The sequence below is a fragment of the Grampus griseus genome (genome assembly GCF_964374135.1).
Source record: "Grampus griseus genome assembly, chromosome: 14".
In the NCBI taxonomy this organism is placed as follows: domain Eukaryota; kingdom Metazoa; phylum Chordata; class Mammalia; order Artiodactyla; family Delphinidae; genus Grampus; species Grampus griseus.
The window spans coordinates 70,526,659-70,547,019 of record NC_139008.1 but is presented as its reverse complement, the minus strand read 5'-3'; the positions used below and the strand labels follow the sequence as shown (position 1 = coordinate 70,547,019).

General features: G+C 41.6%; 2 protein-coding genes across 2 annotated transcripts in view; one reads left to right on the top strand and one right to left on the bottom strand.

Annotated features, from left to right (window-relative positions):
- Positions 1 to 20,361, top strand: part of CHD6 (chromodomain helicase DNA binding protein 6) — a 211,602-nt gene that overhangs the window by 54,072 nt on the left and 137,169 nt on the right. Inside the window, exon 2 of the mRNA XM_082671502.1 lies at positions 10,257 to 10,313. Coding sequence (XP_082527628.1) covers positions 10,281 to 10,313 — 33 coding nt within the window. The 5' untranslated portion in view covers positions 10,257 to 10,280. The remainder of the gene's footprint in view (positions 1 to 10,256; positions 10,314 to 20,361) is intronic.
- LOC309833148 (cytotoxic granule associated RNA binding protein TIA1-like) lies at positions 16,111 to 17,247 on the bottom strand. Its single transcript, XM_082671308.1, is given in 2 exon segments — positions 16,111 to 16,224; positions 16,227 to 17,247. Coding segments are annotated over 2 exon segments (1,035 nt in total). The 5' UTR covers positions 17,233 to 17,247; the 3' UTR covers positions 16,111 to 16,195.

Here is a 20,361-nt window from a genome sequence, read left to right as displayed (position 1 = left end):
TAGATCACAGCGTCGTCTTTGAAAGGAAAGAGCCACCGCCTGTCGTTTGAACGCTCTTCTATTGTTGGTTACTTGGCACAGCCTTAGGAGACTACAAGAGTAAAACATCAGAGTCCCAAAAAACGAATTATTGAATGGTGAACATGTTAGCCGTAAAAAAAAAAAAAAAGAAGAAGAAGAGTTGGAAGATAAAGTTGAGGAAACCTCCCCAGAAAGCAGAACACAAGATTTAAAAACATTTTTTAATGTGAAAATTAGAGGTACAGCCCCGAAGGTCTGTCTTTCATATACAATAATAGAAGTTCCATTACAAGAAAACAATTAGGGAGGAAATTATGAGGAAATAATACAAGAGGATTTCTCAGAACTGAGACAGGTGTTTCTAGTTTGTGAAAGAATTCACCAGGTGCCCAAACTCATGGATTAAAACAGCCCCACAGTACATCATTGTGAAAAGATGTTCCCTGGGGCTAAAGCTTTCTATGGAGGAAGAGAGGTTACAGATAAGGGATTAGGGATCACAGTGGTTCAGATTCCTTAACACGTGGTGGAAGGAACAGGACAGTGGTGAAATGCTCTCAAAATTCTGAGGTGATATCCGTCTCCAACCTGTGATTTGCTACCCACCAAGCCATCAAGGTGGACTATAAACCTAGTGAGGCATGAAGGTCTCAGAAACTTACCTCTCGTTCATATATTTCCTAGTCAGTTAGTGGACATTGTGATTCACCAGAATGAGAGAGTAAACCCTCAGAGAGAAGAAAGAAACTTGGGAGTTCACTCGAGAGGGACAAAGGGAATGAATCCCCCAGGAGGATGGTGATGAGAAGTCCTAGGAAATGTGCCTTTGAAACAGATTGAAGAGAGTTGTAACACTCCAGATATAATGATCCAAGGGGGAAAAAATGAACTTAGATTGAGAGGAATTTTAATTTTAAGGCTTTGGAGAAGCATTTTTAGATAAGTTAGTGATTCATAGAAAACAAAGCAAATTTCTAAATTTTTAAATTTAAAGGTACTTACTATCTTTAGGGAAAAAATTACACAAAAAAGAAAATTTTAGCATAGTATATAGTTCATGTCTTAGCTGTGAATTGAATATTGATTTAATAATAATGGTAATAATAACTATATTGGGAAGGTATGCTTCATCTTCCATAGCAGGGGGCTACCTGTTTTGTAGTTTCTTTGGAACACAGACCAACCCATATGTTAGCATATTGTCTGTGGCTGTTTTCATGCTACAGTGGCAAAATTGATTAGTTGCAACAGAGACCATGTGGCCTGCAAAGCCTAAAATGTTAATTACCTGACCTTTTATAAAAACATTTGCCAACTCCTGTTTTATAGGGAGAAGCTGATAGAATAATGTTTAAAATTGGAAAAAACAATATACTAGCACTATTAGCGTGTTTTTTAGAAATTTTGTTTATTCTGAAGTATAGTTGATGGACATATTTTGTTAGTTTCAGGAGTATGCTTCAAAATCAGGGAGTGTGATACCTTCAGCTTTCTTCTTCTTTCTCAAGATAGCTTTGGATATTTGTGGTCTTCTGTGGTCCCATACAAATTTTAGGATTATTTGTTCTAGTTCTGTGAAAAATGCCATTGGTTTTGATAGGGATTGCATTGAATCTGTAGATTGCTTTGGGTAGTATGGTCATTTTAACAGTGTGATTCTTCCAACCTGTGAGCACAGTATATCTTTCCATTTATTTGTGTTGTTCTCAATTTGTTTCATCAATGTCTTATAGCCTCAGAGTACAGGTCTTTCAGCTTCTTTGTTCAATTTATTCCTAGGTATTTTACTCTTTTTTTTTTTTTTTTCGGTATGCGGGCCTCTCACTGTTGTGACCTCTCCCATTGCGGAGCACAGGCTCCGGACGCGCAGGCTCAGCGGCCATGGCTCACGGGCCCAGCCGCTCCGCGGCATGTGGGATCTTCCCGGACCGGGGCACGAACCCGTGTCCCCTGCATCGGCAGGTGAACTCTCAACCACTGCGCCACCAGGGAAGCCCTATTTTACTCTTTTTGATGTGATTGTGTTTTCTTAATTTCTCTTTCTGATAGATCATTATTAGTGGATAGGAATGCTATAGATTTCTATTATTAATTTTATATCCTGCAACTTCACTGAATTCATTTACTAGTTCTAATGGGTTTTTGTTGGAATCTGCAGGGTTTTCTATATGTAGTATCATGTCATCTGCAAATAGTGATAGTTTTACTTTCCAGTTTGTTTTTTAAAAGTTCTACTGAAGGTCCAGGCAAGGCTCACGTTGGGCTAGCTTGGGTCATATGTTCTTTTTTTTGTTTTTTAATAAATTTATTTATTTTTGGCTGAGTTGGGGCTTTGTTGCTGTGCTCGGGCTTTCTCTAGTTGTAGCCAGTGAGGGCTACTCTTTGTTGTGGTGTGTGGGCTTCTTATTGCTGTGGCTTCTGTTGTTGCGGAGCACGGGCTCTAGGCGCGCGGACTTCAGTAGTTGTGGCGTGTGGGCTCAGTAGTTGTGACTCGCGGGCTTAATTGCTGAGCGGCATGTGGGATCTTCCCGGACCACGGCTTGAACCAATGTGTCCCCTGCATTGGCAGGTGTACTCTTAACCACTTTGCCATCAGGGAAGCTCCTTTCCAATTTGGATGCCTTTTATTTCTTTTTCTAGTCTGATTGCTATGGCTAGGACTTCCAATACTATATTGAATAAAAGTGGCGAGAGTGGGCATCCTTGTCTTGTTCCTGATCTAAGAGGAAATGCTTTTAGCTTTTCACTGTTGAGTATGATATTAGCTGTGGGTTTGTCATATATGACCTCTATTATGTTGAGGTATGTTCCTTCTGTGCCCACTTTGTTGAGAGTTTTATCATGAGTGGATGTTGAATCTTGTCAAAAGCTTTCTTTGCATCTATTGAGATTATCCTATGATTTTTATCCTTCGTTTTGTTAATGCGGTATATCACTGTTGTTTAGAAATATTTTGGAAAGTAGTAGAAAGAATAGCTACAGATCTACCTCTGGGAAGAGTGAGTCAGGAATGGCGGGGAGTAGAGTCAGGGGAATATTTTTTGCTTTAAGCTTTATATTTTTGAATTCTTAAGCTAAGTACATTTTTACTTTGAAAAGGTATGAATGATGAATGCTGAGAAATTGGACTAAAAGAACAGAATAAACAGGAAAGGAAAAAAGATAGAGGCCACCAATTATGATGAAGAAAGTAGGAGCTCAAAGCCTTTTCTGTAAACATAGCTTTCCCATTTATTCACTCACTCATTCCACAGATAGTCATTTATGAGTCCAAATGTCAGGCACTGAGCCTGCTGCTGCAGGACAGAGTCCCTTCCCCAGAGGGTGCTTAGGCCCTTAGCCGATGGCATGCACAGACAGGGAAAAGATGACATGGTGATATAGCTGCTATGGCTTGGTGCTTCTCACGAGTTGCTTTCAGGGTTTAGGTAAGTCGGGTAAGACATCCCGGAGAACATGACACCAGAGTTGAGTTTCGAAGGATAAGAGAGGAGTGGAAGGACAGTGGAAGGATTTCCCTGGTGAGGCATAGCTTGAACCTCAAGTATTCAGCACAGTTGGGTGAATGGTGGAAGGTAACATCAGAGCAGCAGACTCGGAATAGAGGCCAGATCGCTTATGCAGGGCTCTGTGCCATGAGAAATTTGTTTTCCTTTTTGAAGACACTGCAGAGATATGATCTGATTTTGTTTATACTTTAGGAAAACATACTCTTGGTCCAATGAGGGTAATGGCATGAGGGTAGAAGGTACTTAGAGTAGAGACACTTAGGAGGCTAGAGCTGGTAAAAAAAAAAAATCCCCCTGCCAAAAAAGTGGTAATAAACTAAAGAGGTGGACTGGGGAGGAACCACGGGATTCAGGAATTAGGAAGGAGTTAAGGGAAAGGGAAGTAGTTAAGGATGACTGAACTCTGGGCTGGGTGGCAGGTCATGGGAATCTAGCCTCTAGTGGGGGACATAGGAGCAGGTGTGTGTGTGTAAAGGCAGCACTGAGTTGTGGGGGTTTTTTGTGGCATCTGTGGAATACCTAATTGGAACTGGCCAGGATGTGGATGGACATGCCTACCTGGAGGTCAGAAGGAGGACTTGGATTTGGAAATGTGCAGTGGTCCTGGTGTAGAGTTGAGGTCTGGGAGTTGAGTGGAGAACTCAGGGAGCCCTTGTGGTATTAAGCGTGTTTAGCCCTGGGGGCACTGACATTTAAGGGTTAGGCCTTATAATAGGAGGAGCCTATGGAGGAAGCTGAGCTTTGGAGGCCTGCAGTCAGAGGCAGGGCAGGAGAGAATGGCTTCCAAGAAACCAGTGAGACGAGAATTTTAAAAGGAGGAAATGGTCCATAGTTTAAAGTACTGCAAGGAAGTCAGGCTAAAGCCTTGGATTTGGCAGCTAGGGAGTCATTGCTAAGAACAGCTTTAGGGAAGTAATATGGGAGGAAGTGAAAATGCAGGTGTGGGATTTGTTGGTATAGTTACTGTTCTGAGATAGAGTTGAGCCTGTTTCTTTGTTGAGAGAAGAGCTGTAGAAAGAGAGAGGCTTAGTGACGATTTAAGGAAGTGATTCTTCATGGAACAGATGTTTATGGAGCACCTGTTATGAGCCCAGTGCTGGTCCAGACTCAGGAAGTACAGCACGAACAAAACAAAGCTTACACTCGTGTGTGTGCGTCTCACAGGTAATAAATTTATAGTCAGCTAGACATAATATAATGTCAGGTAGCAACAAGTGCCAGGATTCTTCAGCTAAACTGGGCTGAGAAGATAAGAGAGTGCGGGCGGGGGTGGGGGGAGTAGCGTGGCTGGGGAAGACTTCAGGGGTTGGGTGAAGGCTGAGGGGCAGCCTAAACGAAACGAGGAGAGACTGACTGCAAAGTAATCCAGAGGGTGAGGTGGCTGAGAAGTGGGAGAGGATGGACCCCCAGTACTGATGGAAGGGTAGTTGTCCTCAGGAGAGGGGGCCACCTTCTCTCCTGTCCCTGGCAGGAAGCCCACAGGACAGGCAACACTAGAGGCTGCCAGACAGCTCACGTGCACCGTGCGACAGACACTGGATTCTGAGCCCTTTACGTTCTGATGCTCTCTGAGGTGTGGGTGTTGTCACCCTTTTTTATAGGTGAGGAAACAAAGTCTGGAAGAGGTTTTACCGGCTCTGGCTCATCGTTCTTAGAGCCTGGATCTCCTCTGCTTTTTGGCACTTCTGACCCTCGCTGTTACCCTCCCGTGGGCTGCTTCTGGCCTAGCAAAGGACGGAGATAAATCTGTCTAGTTTGTGCAGGTTGGGTGGGGAGGTGGGAAGTGAGAAGTTGAGGGATACCCCGTCCATCGGACCCTCTTTGTGGTCCAGGATGTCTGTCCCGAGTCTCGGTAAGAGGTGGCCCCTAGGAGCTCCTCGCTGCCTTCTTGATTCGCTTTTCTCAGGTGGGTTGTTATTCCGCATGTCCTGTGCCTGCTCCCTTCTCACATCCCCACACCCCCCGCCAGCACTGTGGAATTGCCTCATTTGTGCCTGCTGCCCTTAGGGGGCCATGAATCGATGATAAAAGTACATGGTCATTGTGGAAAATTGGAGGTAGATCTGATTTTTGAAGTAGCTTCCCACTTACTCTCTGTCCCAAAGTGCCTGATAGCGTGGAAGGGATTTGGTGGCCTGTTAACAGCGAAGGTCCCCATCCCTCCTGCCATCAGCTGTGTCTTCTGCTGTCCCTGTGGATATAAGGACCACGGCAGGGTCTGCTGTGTGTGCACTTGTCCATGTTTCCGTAAACACACACTCTTGTAATGAAATAGACCCCAGGTGGCAGAATTCTCCAGATAGAGTAAATTTAAATAATTTCCGTAAATGAATGGTAAAATGGTGTGTACCTGATGTTTTATTATTTTTTAAGTGTCCATAACACAGCACTGAGGAACTTGGAAATGGCGCAGGCACTGGGCAGAATTTTTGAACTGGAAAGAGAAAAAGTAATAAATTTCAAAATATTATTATTGAAACCTGGCACCCATTTTTCTTAATTGAAGCATCGTGAGGTAGGTGAGTGTAAGAAGGAATGGGAATTTTTATATTGTTTGCTTTTTATATTATTAGCAGCTAACCTTCTTGTGAAGGTAATTAAATGCTACTTTCATACATAAGCATTGAAAGGCAGTGAGGAGTCCTCCCAGTTTTCATGTAATTCAGAAATTACACACTTTTCTTTTTTACATACACTTTCTCCTCTTAACAAATTTCCTGGTTTTTCCACACAGTTAGGAGTTTCAGAATATATTTGTATTATGCTTCTAATTAAGTTGTGGGACTCTGAAATTACTGTTTTAATTTTTACTTTATCGAGCCCAAAAGATCTCTCTAATCACAACTTTTGGGTGATGGCAGCACAGTAGCAGAGGCTCCATGTCCAGTGGTGTGCAGAAGTACCTGCTTTAGGGTATATCTGGTCCTCCATTCCTGCTACATAACATTTAGCTTCACGAAAAGACTAGGTGGTTTTGTATTTTTCAAACGTGTGTCATCAAAGAGGTAAAAAAAAAAAAAAAAAAGTAGAGGTAACTGAAGAAAGAGTGCATTGTAAACTACTAGGTGCTATTTGGAGAAATAAAAGTCAACAAAATGTTTATTGAACACCTATTGATTTTTTAAAAAATATTTAATTTAATTTATTTATTTGGTTGCGCTGGGTCTTTGTTGCGGCAGGTGGGCCCCTTAGTTGTGGCTTGCCTGCTCCTTAGTTACACACGTGCATTCATTAGTTGTGGCTGGCAGGCTCATTAGTTGCGGCTCTCAGGCTCCTTAGTTTGCAGCATGCACGTGGCATCTAGTTCCCTGACCAGGGGTTGAACCCAGGCCTTCTGCATTGGGAGCTCAGAGTCTTAGCCACTGCGCCACCAGGGAAGACCCTATTGATGTTGTTTGTATCTGTTATCTTGTGGAGTGGCTGTGAGCTGGTGTGTAGCTGTCCGTCCAGGTGCTAGAGATGGTTTCACAGTAACAATGTGAGGTTGGCCAAAGACTGCTTCCAGTGAACTAGAGCAGTTATTCTTACAGCATCGTCACTGGGATGCACTTGGATTTCACACACACTGTCTCTCTCAGAGAATGGGGTGGGGGTTATCTGTGCAGCGTGAATATCCCTGAGGGTGCAGGTGGCAGTATCTTGCATGTGAACAGATGGTGGAGGGGCAGTAAGATTTGGTTTAGAATCTTTCACCCAGCTCTTTTCCTCCAACCCTTGTCTCTGCTGAGTAACCACATTCAAGCCACACTTGCGTCAGCCTCTTCCCAGTCTTTCCAGCTTGTGCTCATGTGCCGTCTCTGATCTTCCCAGGCCCTGTGATGACACGGGCCCAGGGAATGGTGGGCCCGTGTGACCTCCATGGCCCTCTGCAGTGCCCGAGCTCTGCCGTGACAGGCGTTTTCACGTTGTGCCCTACCTCACCGCTGAGCTTCCTCTCAGCTTTATTTCCTGCTGGCTTATTTCCTTGGGATGGATCCCTGAAAGCGGAACTGGCAGATCAATGGACTGTGGCAGTTCATAGATCTAGTGGCACGTTGCCTGAGTGCTTTCAGAAAGCCTGAAACAATGAAAGGTGCCATCGCAAGGACCAGGGTCCACAGTGTTCCCCCGCGTTCCTGGCAGTGTCGGGGCCCTGTCTTATTTGCATGCTAGTTTGTGGTACTTGATCAGAAATGGTGTTTTTTGGTGTCTCTATTGCATTATACTTGATTTCTTTTATAAATTAAAAAGTAATTTTTATTGGCACTGGACTTTTTCTGTGTTTTGTAAATGATTGATTTCATTTTGTCGGGTAGAATTTTATTTGAGTGTATGTGTCTGGTTATTTATAATATCCCTTTTTATTCGCCAGAATTTATTTTCCAAACTTCTTTCTTCGTTTCAGAGTTTGTAGCAGTTTGTGATAGTTGAGAGTGTTGGTTTTCTGGGGTCTGATAATTTGACATTGAGAGATAAAGAAGATAAACTTGTACTAACATAGTTTACCTAGTGCCGACTCCACTGTAATGGAGTTTAGGTGGTAAAATTCTTTGAACTGCCCTGATTCAGAGCCCTCCCCTTGCCATTTCTCAGGAATCTCTGGTTTTCTTGAGGTAATTGCTCGATCACATGCTAGTCCTCACACTGATCCTTAGAAGCACTGTTTGCTGACTTTCCCTTTTCTTGATTTGGCCAGTCCTTCTCTGCCCTCCTCTCCTTCCCCCTTGGTCTAGGCCCCGCCTGCACCCACTTTGCAGCTTGTTACCTCCTTGGATGCTATGCTCTTTGCAAGCAGCAATATCCTGGTAGCATTTTATGGTCCTTTTAATAGAAAATGCTTCTGACTCTTGGAGGAAAAAAACCCCTAAAGTTACCAGACTTTAAACTGGTAAACTGTAATTGTGGCCCCAGGGATGATGGAAATCCTTCATTTTTCTCAGTTGCGTCATACACACCATGAGCCCACTTAGAAGGTGGGACTGTCTCCCTTTAAAGTTCTCCTTGATGCCTGCACATCACATTCATTTGGATATGAGAAATAATTATAACATAAGGATAATTGTGTGCCTCTGGGATGTTTTCCTAGCTCTCTGGGATGTCCAGGAAGTCAAAGTAAACAATAAATATGAGGTGGTGTCTACATCCGGACTAGAACCAGAAGCCGGGATACTGTGATCCTTCCATTGTTTGTCTGTGGGGAAGGTGAGAGTGAGTGATTCAGGCAGCCCCAAGTTCTGGGTTTCCTAAAATAGCGTTCTTTCTGTTCCCTGGGATGCCCTTAGTGCACTTCAGTGACCTCTCAAGCCACTTGCTGGGCTCTTGTTGCTATGGTGCTGAAAAGTCATTTATGAGAAAAAGTTCAGGTGTCATCATGGGCATTACAGTTGGAGTGGGGATGGGGCTTAAGTCCTGGGTACAGTAAAATCACTTAAAAAGATCATATGAGGGCTTCCCTGGTAGTGCAGTGGTTGAGAATCCGCCTGCCAGTGCAGGGGACACGGGTTCGAGCCCTGGTCCAGGAAGATCCCACATGCTGCGGAGCAGCTAACCCTGTGCACCACAGCTACTGAGCATGCACTCTGGAGCCCATGAGCCACAACTACTGAGCCTGCGTGCCTAGAGCCCATTCTCCGCAACAAGAGAAGCCACTGCAATGAGAAGCACGCGCACCTCAACAAAGAGTATCCCCCCACTTGCTGCAACTAAAGAAAGCCCATGCGCAGCAACGAAGACCCAGCACAGCCAAAAATAAAAGAAGTAAATTTATTTTTTTAAAAAAAGATCATGTGAAATATTGGAATGGAACTTATTTTGTCAATTTAAAGTGCACATGGTTTAAAACATCAAGTAATGTAGGAGAGCTTATGATGAAATGCAAGGGTGCCCTGTCCTGTCTCACACCAGCTCCTCTCTCCTTCAAGACAACGACTGTTAACTCTTTTAGCTCTATTTTATTGTGTATATTTCTTTTTATTTATTTATTTATTTTTGGCTGCGTTGGGTCTTCATTGCTGCACGCGGGCTTTCTCTAGTTGCTGCGAGCGGGGGCTTCTGCGGGGGCTTCTCACTGCGGTGGCTTCTCTTGTTGCGGAGCACCGGCTCTAGGCATGCGGGCTTCAGTAGTTGTGGCACATGGGCTCAGCAGTTGTGGCTCGCGGGCTCTAGAGCGCGGGCTCAGTAGTTGTGGCGCACGGGCTTAGTTGCTCTGCTGCATGTGGGATCTTCCCCAACCAGGGCTCAAACCCGTGTCCCCTGCATTGCCAGGCAGATTTTTAACCACTGCACCATGAGGGAGGCCCATATTGTGTATATTTCTATTTCTTGATTTCCAATTGTAGATACTACTTACTGATTTTCTTCCAAAAGAAATGAGGTCTTTGCTTAGTTCTACCCCCTCTCCACCCCCCTCAATATAGTCATGTCATTATTTTTGGCTCCTCTTTTAATTTCCTTCTTAATTTAATATGCCAGCATCTTTTATAACTTATTTTATCTACAAAGACAGTATCTTTTTGACTCTACTCCATCTGGAGCAAAAAACTAGGGTTCAGGATGGGAGAAGGTAGGTTTTGGCCTATATGTAGGCCTCTGGGGGGTGCTGGGCTAGAAGACCACTAATTGTAAGTGTTCTGGAGAAGTAATCCTCTATTCTGTGTTTTCCTCACGTGTCGCAGCTTAATCTTGAGATAATCTAAAATGTTTCATTTTGGATTTTAGCATAATCTTTGCCTTTTTTATGTTTTACAGAAATAAAATAATTGCCTTTAATAGATGATAATGAAAATACAGAAGAAAGAGAAGCAGGTAAGTGGTCACATATCTTCTAAGGGAATGCATCCAGCATACACTGGTGCTTTTTTACAAGAGGAGATGCTGGCAGTTTGGGCTTATCTCCTAGCCTCTGCTGCCTGTTTCCCATTCTCCACGTGGTAACTGAGAGCTCTGTTCTGAATGACTTAATATATAGATTTTTACTATGCACAGGTCAGCTCTATATAGGAATAAATGTAATGAAGATTGTAGATCAGAATATTATTCAGAATTAGCTATGCGAAAGAGAAATAGCTTACCAAGTTTTTATAAAGGGAGAAGTGATCGCTTCTTTATAGTTTACATATTTATTATTTTCGATGTTTGGTTAAACTAAAAGCATTCACTTACAGAATTCTTATTTATCATGATGTGCTGAAGTTTTCTCCTGCAGAAAATAGTGAACTAATTGGAAGTTTGTCCCTGCAGAAAATAGTGAACATTAACTGTTTGGCATTTGGTTTCCTGGAGGGGAGTTGATAAAAACATTTGGCCCTTGTGACGCATCCTACTAAAATCTTTTTCCTTAGTTGGTATTTATGTGTTCCAGGTGATTACGTTTTCAGAGGATCCCAGAGACCTAAACCAGTGTGGCTCAGGGAGGTGAGATGAGGGGACCTGCCTCTGTCTCTTAGAAACAGGCTGTCTCTGATGGGCTGGTTTTCCTTTTACAGAATTGAATGACAACCTGGTAACTGGGGAGATCTGAATCCCTGCCCTTCAGCTGGGACCCTATGTAGAGAGGTTGGGTGGGACCAGCCACTTTCCTCTCTGCTTGTAGAGCACTGAGTAGTCGGATACAGGGTGACCTAGGGATATGGTTACAAGGACTACCCTCTGTTCTGTTCCCAGTGGATAGGTCCTTGTGAAACCAAAACAAAATGGCCTGTTTGGGGAAAGAATTGAGTCACCTGCTGCTAATTTTAATAAGAAGAGCAGTGCCTAAACACTATCTACACGCTGGTTTCCTCCTGTCCTGGCTCTGTAGAGTCAAAAGTTAGTACACAAACACTGTAGAGAGTGCAGTTCCATCTGCCAGGATTCTACCCTATGGATTTACTCAGATGGGTGTGTAGGTTTCATTGCGACTTTGTTTATTATAGCGAAAATGGAAACGAACTTAAATGTCCCTCAAAAAGGAGACTATAGGCGTGCCTCGTTTTACTGTGCAGGTATTATTACATTTTTTACAAATTGAAGGCTTGTGGCAGCTCTGCCTTGAGTAGGGCTATCAGCACCATTTTTCCAACAGCATTTGCTCACTTCGTGTCTCGGTGTCACATTTTGGTAATTCTCTCAGTATTTTGGAACTTTTCATTATTATTATATTTGCTGTGGTGATCTGTGATCCGTGATCTTTGGTGTTACTATTGTAATTGTTTTGGGGTGAACTTCACTGATAAATGTCTGTGACTGCTCCACCAACTGACTGGCTGTTCCTCCATCTTTCACCTCCTCCTCCGGTTTCTGAGCCCAGGAAACAACCATTCCTTGAGACACAACAATATGGAAGTTAGGCCACTTAATAACCCTACAGTGGCCTCTAGGTGTTCAAGTGAAAGGACCAGTTGCTCGGCTCTCACTTTCGATCAAAAGCTAAAGGTGATTAAGTTTAGTGAAAAAGGCACATGGAAAGCAGAGAGGCCGCAAGCGAGGCCTCTTGTGCTAAACAGTTTAGCCAAGTTGCGGATGCAAAGGAAGAATCCTTGAAGGAAATTAAAAGTGCCGTTCCAGTGAACACGCAAATAAGAAAGCACCACAGCCTTATTGCTGACATGGAGATAGTTTGAGTGGTCTGGATAGAAGATCAGACAAATCACACCATTCTCTTAAGTCAAAGCCTAATCCAGAGCAAGGCCCTAACTCTCTTCAATTCTATGAAGGCTCAGAGAGGTGAGGAAAGTGTAGAAGAAAAGTTTAAAGCTAACAGAGGTTGGTTCATGAGGTTTAAGGAGAGGAGCTGTCTCCATAACCTAAAAGTACAGGGTGAAGCAGCAAGTGCTGATGTAGAAGCTGCAGCAAGTTATCCAGAAGATCTAGCTGAGATAATTAATGAAGGTGGCCACACTAAACAACAGATTTTCAGTTTAGACAGAACAGCCTCCTATTGGAAGAAGATGCCATTTAGGACCTTGATAGCTAGAGAGGGCAAGTCAGTGCCTGTCTTCAAAGTTTCAAAAGACAGGCTGACTCTCTTGTTAGGGGATAATGCAGCTGTTGACTTTTAGGTTGAAGCCAGTGCTCATGTACCATCCTGAAACTACTAGGGCCCATGATAATTATGCTAAATCTACTCTGCCTATACTCTCTAAATGGAAGTTACAAAGCCTGGATGATAGCATATGTGTTTACAACATGGCTTACTGTATGTGTAAGTCCACTGTTGAGGCCTACTGCTCAGAAAAAAAGATTTTCTTTCAAAACATTACGGCTCATTGACAATGCACATGGTCACCCAAGAGCTTTGATGGAGTTGTACAGCGAGATGAATGATGTTTTCATGCCTGCTCACACAGCATCCATCTGCAGCCCATGGATCAAGGAGGAATTTTGACTTTCAAATCTTATTATTTAGGACATACATTTTGTAAGGTTGTAGCTGCCATGGATGGTGATTTCTCTGATGGATCTGGGCAAAGTAAGTTGAAAACCTTCTGGAAAGGATTCACCATACTAGATGCCATGAAGAACATTTGTGATTCATGGGAAGAGGTCAAAATGTCAACATTAACAGGAGTTTGGGAGAAGTTGATTCCGACCCTTATGGGTGACTTTGAGGGGTTCAAGACTTCAGTGGAGGAAATAACTTCAGATGTGGTGGAGAAGACAAGAGAACCAGAATTAGTAGTGGAGCCTGAAGATGGGACTGAATTGCTGCCATCTCATGATAAAACTTGAACAGTTGCTTCTTATGGATGTGCATAGAAGGTGGTTCCTTGAGATGGAGTCTACTCCTGGTAAAGATGCTGTGAAGATTGTTGAAATGACAACAAAGGATTTAGAATATTACATAAACTTAGTTGATAAAGCAGCAGCAGGGTTTGAGAGGATTGATTCCAATTTTGAAAGAAGTTCTACTGTGGGTAGAATGCTGTCAAACAGCACTGCATGCTACAGAAAACTGTGCAAGGAAGAGTCAGTTGATGTGGTAAACTTCATTGTTGTCGTATTTTAAGAAATTGCCACAGACACCCCAGCTTCAGCAACCACCACCCTGATCAGTCAGCAGCTGTCAACACCAAGGCAGGACCCTCCACCAGCAAAAGGACTATGACTTGCTGAAGGTTCAGATGATGGTTAGCATTTTTTTTAGCAACAAAGTATTTTTATTTTAATTTTTTAAAATAGAAAACATAAAGGAACTTTAATATCCAGTCAGGGCAAAGAATACTGGATTTAATGACCCATTAATTGTGAACCACTTTAGGTTCTTCACAGTAACAGATGTATTTTAAAGTAAAATTTGAATGCATATTGCAGAGAATGAATTCATTTAAAAAACTTTATAATTTCCTTACCTGATACTAATACCAGTATGATTTTTAGACTGTAAATTTTTTAAATGATTTAACACTGAGAATAAGATTTAAAGCAAAGTTAGCAATGTTCCTGAATTACAGATTTGTTCAGTAGTAAGCCTTTGAGTAATAGTACTTTCTTCTCAAAAAGTAGTCAGTGTACATTTTAGAATTGTGCAGTAAGAAAATATTGGCTAATAAAAAGTGGTATTACTTGAGATAGTCAAAATGAAAGAAAAACTATACTTTTGCTTGGATTATTTATGCCCAAATAATTTACCCTGCAGTCCACAGATGTATAGGGCATAAAATATTTTTGAATAAGAGAAAAGCGAGGGTCCTAAAATAGGAACATAAACCAGAAGAATCTAAAAACAGCATCCTGTTATTTTTTGAGTATTTAAGCTGCTTTTGGTTGCATGCCCTGATCTGTAGAAGGTTAATTAACAAGGAAATAAAATTTCCAAGTGTTTAAAAAATTTGCTCATCTTCTATAAAGCAAGTTTTAATGTGTCAACACTTAAAAAATACACAGTGACTTGATGAAACATCAGTACAACTGCATAGAATTGAGCTCCAGAGAATTATACATTTATGAGCTGTCTTTCCTGGGCTCTGGTTTACAGGAGTATTGGCTTAGAGACCAGCTTAGAGCCATCTGCTCCTACCTGGAGGATACAGGCCAGGAAACTCTTAGGATTATATGGGCCTTTTCTGTTCCTAAATAAAACACCAGGAGCTCTCTGGTCTTAAAAACAACCGAGCATCCAAATATGTACACTGGGGACCCTTCCCCTTTGTGAGTCAAAGAAGAGGAGAGTTTGTGACTTTTGCTGAAAACAAAACAAAACAAAATCTCCCACAATTCTTCTAAGAGACTGAAATGTACTAGAAATTTCAAAACTAGAACAATGCCATCAAAGATTAAACCTCTGAATGCCACCCCAAAATAATAAAATTGGGACCTCCAGGAAAACAGGTACCAAAAGAATCAAAGTAATGAATGCACTGAGGATTCCCCTCTTTGAAGGCTGTTTAAGGAGGTAGGGTTTCACGGGTTTTTGTTTGTTTATCTTTTGGCCTCTGAACATTTAAAAAATGCTTTGCCCGTCTCGTCATTTAGGCTAATTTTGGAATTCACAAGAAACCCTAATACTGACATAAGGATATTCTACAGTTTCACAGCTATCATTTGTACATATTAAAATCAAGTTGATTTACTCTTTTTGAGTAAGTATAACTAGAATATGGCAAATTAATATATTTCTTTACATACAACTTTGTGTCTCAAAGTTCTTGAAAAACAAGAGCAGATAACTTTGTATTCAAAGACTACCAAAGTGTGCATTTGATATTTATATGCAAACAAAACCTTATGAATCTCCTGTCAATTCTGCATGATGCCTTTAAGGAGGAAATTACATACAAAGTTGCTAACTGTGCAAAATGTTAAATTGCTAAAACATTTTACATAATGAAATGATACATGTAAATGTAGAAGTTGACACATGAAATTAACATGGGTTCATAAGAACTTATCACATTTCAGAGATTTTCTTTAGTAACAAGTTTTTATTTTTATATTTCCTGTACACAGCAAAGTTTATCACAGAAGGTAACCCTTTTAAACAAATTCAACAGGGAGTTCTTGAGGCACCTTCTCATATAAAACACAAGATGAATGCAATTATCAATCCATCTGAGAAAAGTTTTCAATCTAAAGATCATTTTTTTCCATTTAAGTATATTTTATAGAACTTTGATAAGGCAAGACAAATTGTGAAAAAATGTAGATACAAAAATGATGTAAACTAATATCTTATATTAAAAAACCCCAAAGGGAAAACTGGAGATGGGGCAGCTCAAACAATGCCTATTTCAGAAAAACCTAAAATAGAATTGTGCATAAGCTGAAGATTACAAAGAACTTCTGGACTCGGCACAGTTTGGGTTTTCCTTTTTTCTTTTTTTTTTTAGTCTTTATATTACAGGTTTTAAATCATATCGGGAATGCAAACTAGAACTGCCCACTACTTCAGTGGAAAAAGTTCAACATTGTGCAGTTTTCTGCCTCTATTTTTAAAAAGTGGCAGCAATCCCTGCATTTGTATATGAAACAAGGATTTGAGAAACTTTATCAAAAAAGGTAATGAAGGCAAAAATTGGCAGACATCCAGCATATTGTTTCTTTTTAAAACAATGTGGATGGTAATTTCATGATTAAAAAATGAATCTTTTAAATAAATACATTGTATCTGACATTTGCACTGACTGATTTGATAAATCTTTAAGTAAACAAGGGCTTTACTACACTCCCTGTAGCCTTAAGCCACTGGCTTTAGGTTCTGGAGTCCTTTTTCACTGGGTTTCATACACTGCGACTCTGCAGACTGATTAGGCATCATGCTGCCATTCTGTCCTGGAGGCGGCTGCACTCCATAATTTGGTCCCATCCATGGTGCAGAAGACTGTTTAAATCCCTGCTGGTTCCATAGCTGGCCATACATTCCATATGCAGGTACTTGCCAACCATTAGGCATATACTGGCCAATTTGTTGTGTGTTCCCATACCACTGGCCCCAGTGGCCGTAAGCTTGTGGATATCCAATTTGATTCTGCTGTTGCATGGGATTTATCATATCAAGAGTTTCTTTGCCCCAGTAGCATTTCACAACATGGCCTTCAATGGTAGTTCCATTAACAGAAACAACTGCATGTGCTGCACTTTCATGGGAATTGAATCGAACAAAAGAATATCCTTTATATGGAAAGACTCGAAGTTCCATTATTTGTCCAAATGGCGAAAAAGTCTGACGCATTAGTTGTTCTGTTAGCCCAGAAGTGACATCTCCATCATATACAGTACAGTTGCTTGGACTAGACTGATTTACGACCTTATCATATGATAGCTGTTTGGTGTTTGACTCATATGTACTCTTTGGAACTGGAGGCTTTCGGGTTGCCCAGTTAGTTCTGATTTGTCTTCCACCAAGCCACTGGCCACCCATCTGTTGAATGGAGTTTTCAGCATCCCATCTGTTGAAAAAGGAGACAAAGCCATATCCCTTAGACTTTCCTGTTGCCATGTCTTTTAGCACTTGGGCATCTGATATTCTTCCAAATGGTGCAAAAGCAGCTTTTGTATCTTCAGTTGTAATTTCTGGACTGAGATCACCAACAAAGACATGGAAATGACCTTGTGAACGCTGTGTGCTAACAACGGTACTACTGCTTGTATCCTCCTTTTGACTGCTGTGGGTTGTTGCCCACTTCACTTTGACTTCCTTACCCATTATCTTCCACCCATTCATAGCAGCTAGTGCTACAGCTGCATGACGACGCTCATAAAACTCTGCAAAACAATATGGATCATTTCCAGCTGTATCCATAATCATTCTGGAGAATTAAAGCTTCTGTCACATCTCAGGAAAGCTTACCGACATATAGAGTCTTAGGCATTTAGTCCTCCATGGCTGCTGCTGTCGCGGTGGCGCCTCCGGGTCCAGCTCTCTACCCTTTACTACCTCACAAATCTTTTGAGCGGCCATGGCTGTAAAATGGCGGAGTTTCTCGGCCAACTAGAGGTTACTGCGTCCCTTTCTTCAGCAGCAGTTACACTAAACCGCCCAGCCCAGCGCGAACAACAAAGCCTCGGGTCAAGATGGCGGTGAGCCGGGCACCTTAGAGCAGCCCGGGAAGTGACCCCGACCGCGCAGGCGCAGAAGAATCTTGCACTTTGGACCTCCTGTAATTTAATTTTTTTAAATCGGAGTACAGTGTCAAGCAATAGGATATTTTTAAATTAAGGTATGTAGATTTTTTTTTAGACATAGTGCTAGTGCACACTTAATAGACTACAGTATAGTATAAACATAACTTTTGTATGTACCTGTAAACCAAAAAATTTGTGTGACTCACTTTACTACAGTATTTGCTTTATTGTGGTGGTCTGGAACTGAACCTGCAATATCTGTGAGGTAGGCCTGTATATACATCATAGCACATCTACCTAGTGGAATATTTTGCTGCTGTTAAAAATAACACATTACTGAAGAGAATCCCAAGCCCTCGAAACTACTGTCATTTATGATACATGGGCAGATTTTTATTTCTTAAAACAATCTGCAAATTTAATTTTTTAAACATTATTTAAGGTAAGCTTTCATTTCAATAAAAACATTCTTTACCAAAATTATCCCAACATGAATTTAGGTTCTTTTCTTTTCAAAGTTCATATTGAGACCTTTGGTATGTCAGCCAGTTATTACGTAACGTCAGTGAGATGGTTTTCATTTACACCTCATAGTATATGTTGATGAGCAGGGCAGAGTTTTTATTTAAAAGTTAATATTAGATAGGTGGAGGGGCAAGTTAATGAAGTGGAGGAGTTGATCCTGCTTCTCTTATAGGTACTGGTGACGGGCCATACCGACGACTGAACTGCAAGACGTTGCTGAGCATGCTAAAGCAATCCACGGGCTCTAAAACCTATCTTGTGACATAGCTTAACATATTTTTGTTTTTCTTGTTCTAATTCATTTTGTGCTCTGAAACATATACTTGAGAGGCCAGAGCAAAGTGATCAGGATGATAAAAGAATGTTGACTCATTCAACATGAGGTATGATAGATGAAACTAAGATTACGTAGCCTGAAGAAGGGAATATTTAAAAGTGTCTCTTGCAAAAGAGGTTGACTCTGTCTGTTGCTGGAGCTGTAGGTGAGAATGGAGAGTTATAGGGGGACAGGCTTTAGCTCCATCTGAAGAAGACCGTCCTGAGAAGTTGAGCTGCCCAGCTGTGGCCTGCACCTTGTGGGCACTAAGCTCCCCACTCCTGGGAGAGACTGGAAAGCTGTTTGTTTGTGTGTCAGAGGCCAGGAAGTGGGCGTTTGGCCCAGATGACCTTAGTGGTATATCCTGACTAGAATCCTAGGGTTTACCAGGGCATTTATGTATGGTATTTATCTGTGGTATCAACATAAATAGTAGTCTAAGTAGATACAATTTTTAATTAAAATATTACATAATAGTTATATATTACATAGTGGTTCTTTCAGCTCATGTTACTGATATTACTCGATATATCACTAGGTGAAACAAACACGAAACAGTTTTTTAAAAATAGAAATAAGCGGCTGAGTTTTAAATTCTATGAATAAAGTGGCTTTGAGTCCGTCTACATGCAGAAAACATTGGAATAAACACAACCACTTTTTTTTTTTTTTTTTTTTTTTTTTTTTTTTGCGATACGCAGGCCTCTCACTGTTGGGGCCCCTCCCGTTGCGGAGCACAGGCTCCAGACGCGCAGGCTCGGCGGCCATGGCTCACGGGCCCAGCCGCTCCGCGGCACGTGGGATCCTCCCGGACCGCGGCACGAACCCGTGTCCCCTGCATCGGCAGGCGGACCCTCAACCACTGTGCCACCAGGGAAGCCCCACAACCACTTTTAAACAGTGAATAGAATTGCCTCATCTCCTGTCCTGACCAGAGGGTTCTGGGAATCTCTGGTAACAAGACCTTGGGCCAACATCAAAGTGGCAACAAAAGATCTAGGATCCGTGACGTTTGACAAGTGTCGCGTAGAGAATTGCCTCCCTCCATCTAACTTGGATTCACTCTTGAGACCCAAAGCTGGTATTCTGAGTATTGTGGGAAAAAAGCAGGAGTAACAGCAGTGAACTTCTTTCCACTTTTGATACAATTTATGGTTTTCTCATTAACTCACTGTCTTTTGCCTCAGTTATACCGTCCCTTTACTATTGATATGGTTTTGGATAAATTTTGCCAGTTTTGGGAAACTACGTAACATGTAGTGACCAAGGATCAAAAGTTCTCATTTTGGGATGAAAACGGAAATATAGTACCCACTGCTAACAAAATGTGTTCTTAGGATGGTGGTTGTAGGTCTTCTGGTAGCTCCCAAGCCCACATTTGATGTTCTTTAACCCTCATCTTGGGATCCTTCTGGGTAGAGTTGAAAAGAGATCACTTACTTAATCTTAAATGTTCTGCTGGATTGTTTGATTCTTCATGTATTATCCCATTCTGGTCTGGGGAACAAATGGATTTATAAAGAAATGGATAGAAGAGGAAAGTTAATGAGTTAACGGTTTTCTGGGGGAAAGGTTAGGGAGATACCCTTGGTGCTGGGGAGTGGATGATGGAAATAAAGTAGAGGTGGTTAGAGAGTCTTGCTAATTCTTATTCTGCGTTTGGTGTATGCAGAACATGAGGCAGTATCGTGAAGTAGTCAAGAGCAGTGGCTCTTAAAACCAGGAGTCAAACCCGGGTTCAAATCCTAGCTCTAGTACTCACTAGCTGTGTAACTTTGGGTGAGTTATTTAACCTCTCTGAACTTCTACTCTATAAAATAGAGTCATATTTGGAACGATAATATACTTCCTCTTAGAGTTGTTTTGAGACATAATCTGTTTAAGAAACCTAGTATATTGCCTGATACTCATTACTTAATAAAATCAGGCATTATTAATGATCATTGCTGACATCTATTTTATCTTTCAAAT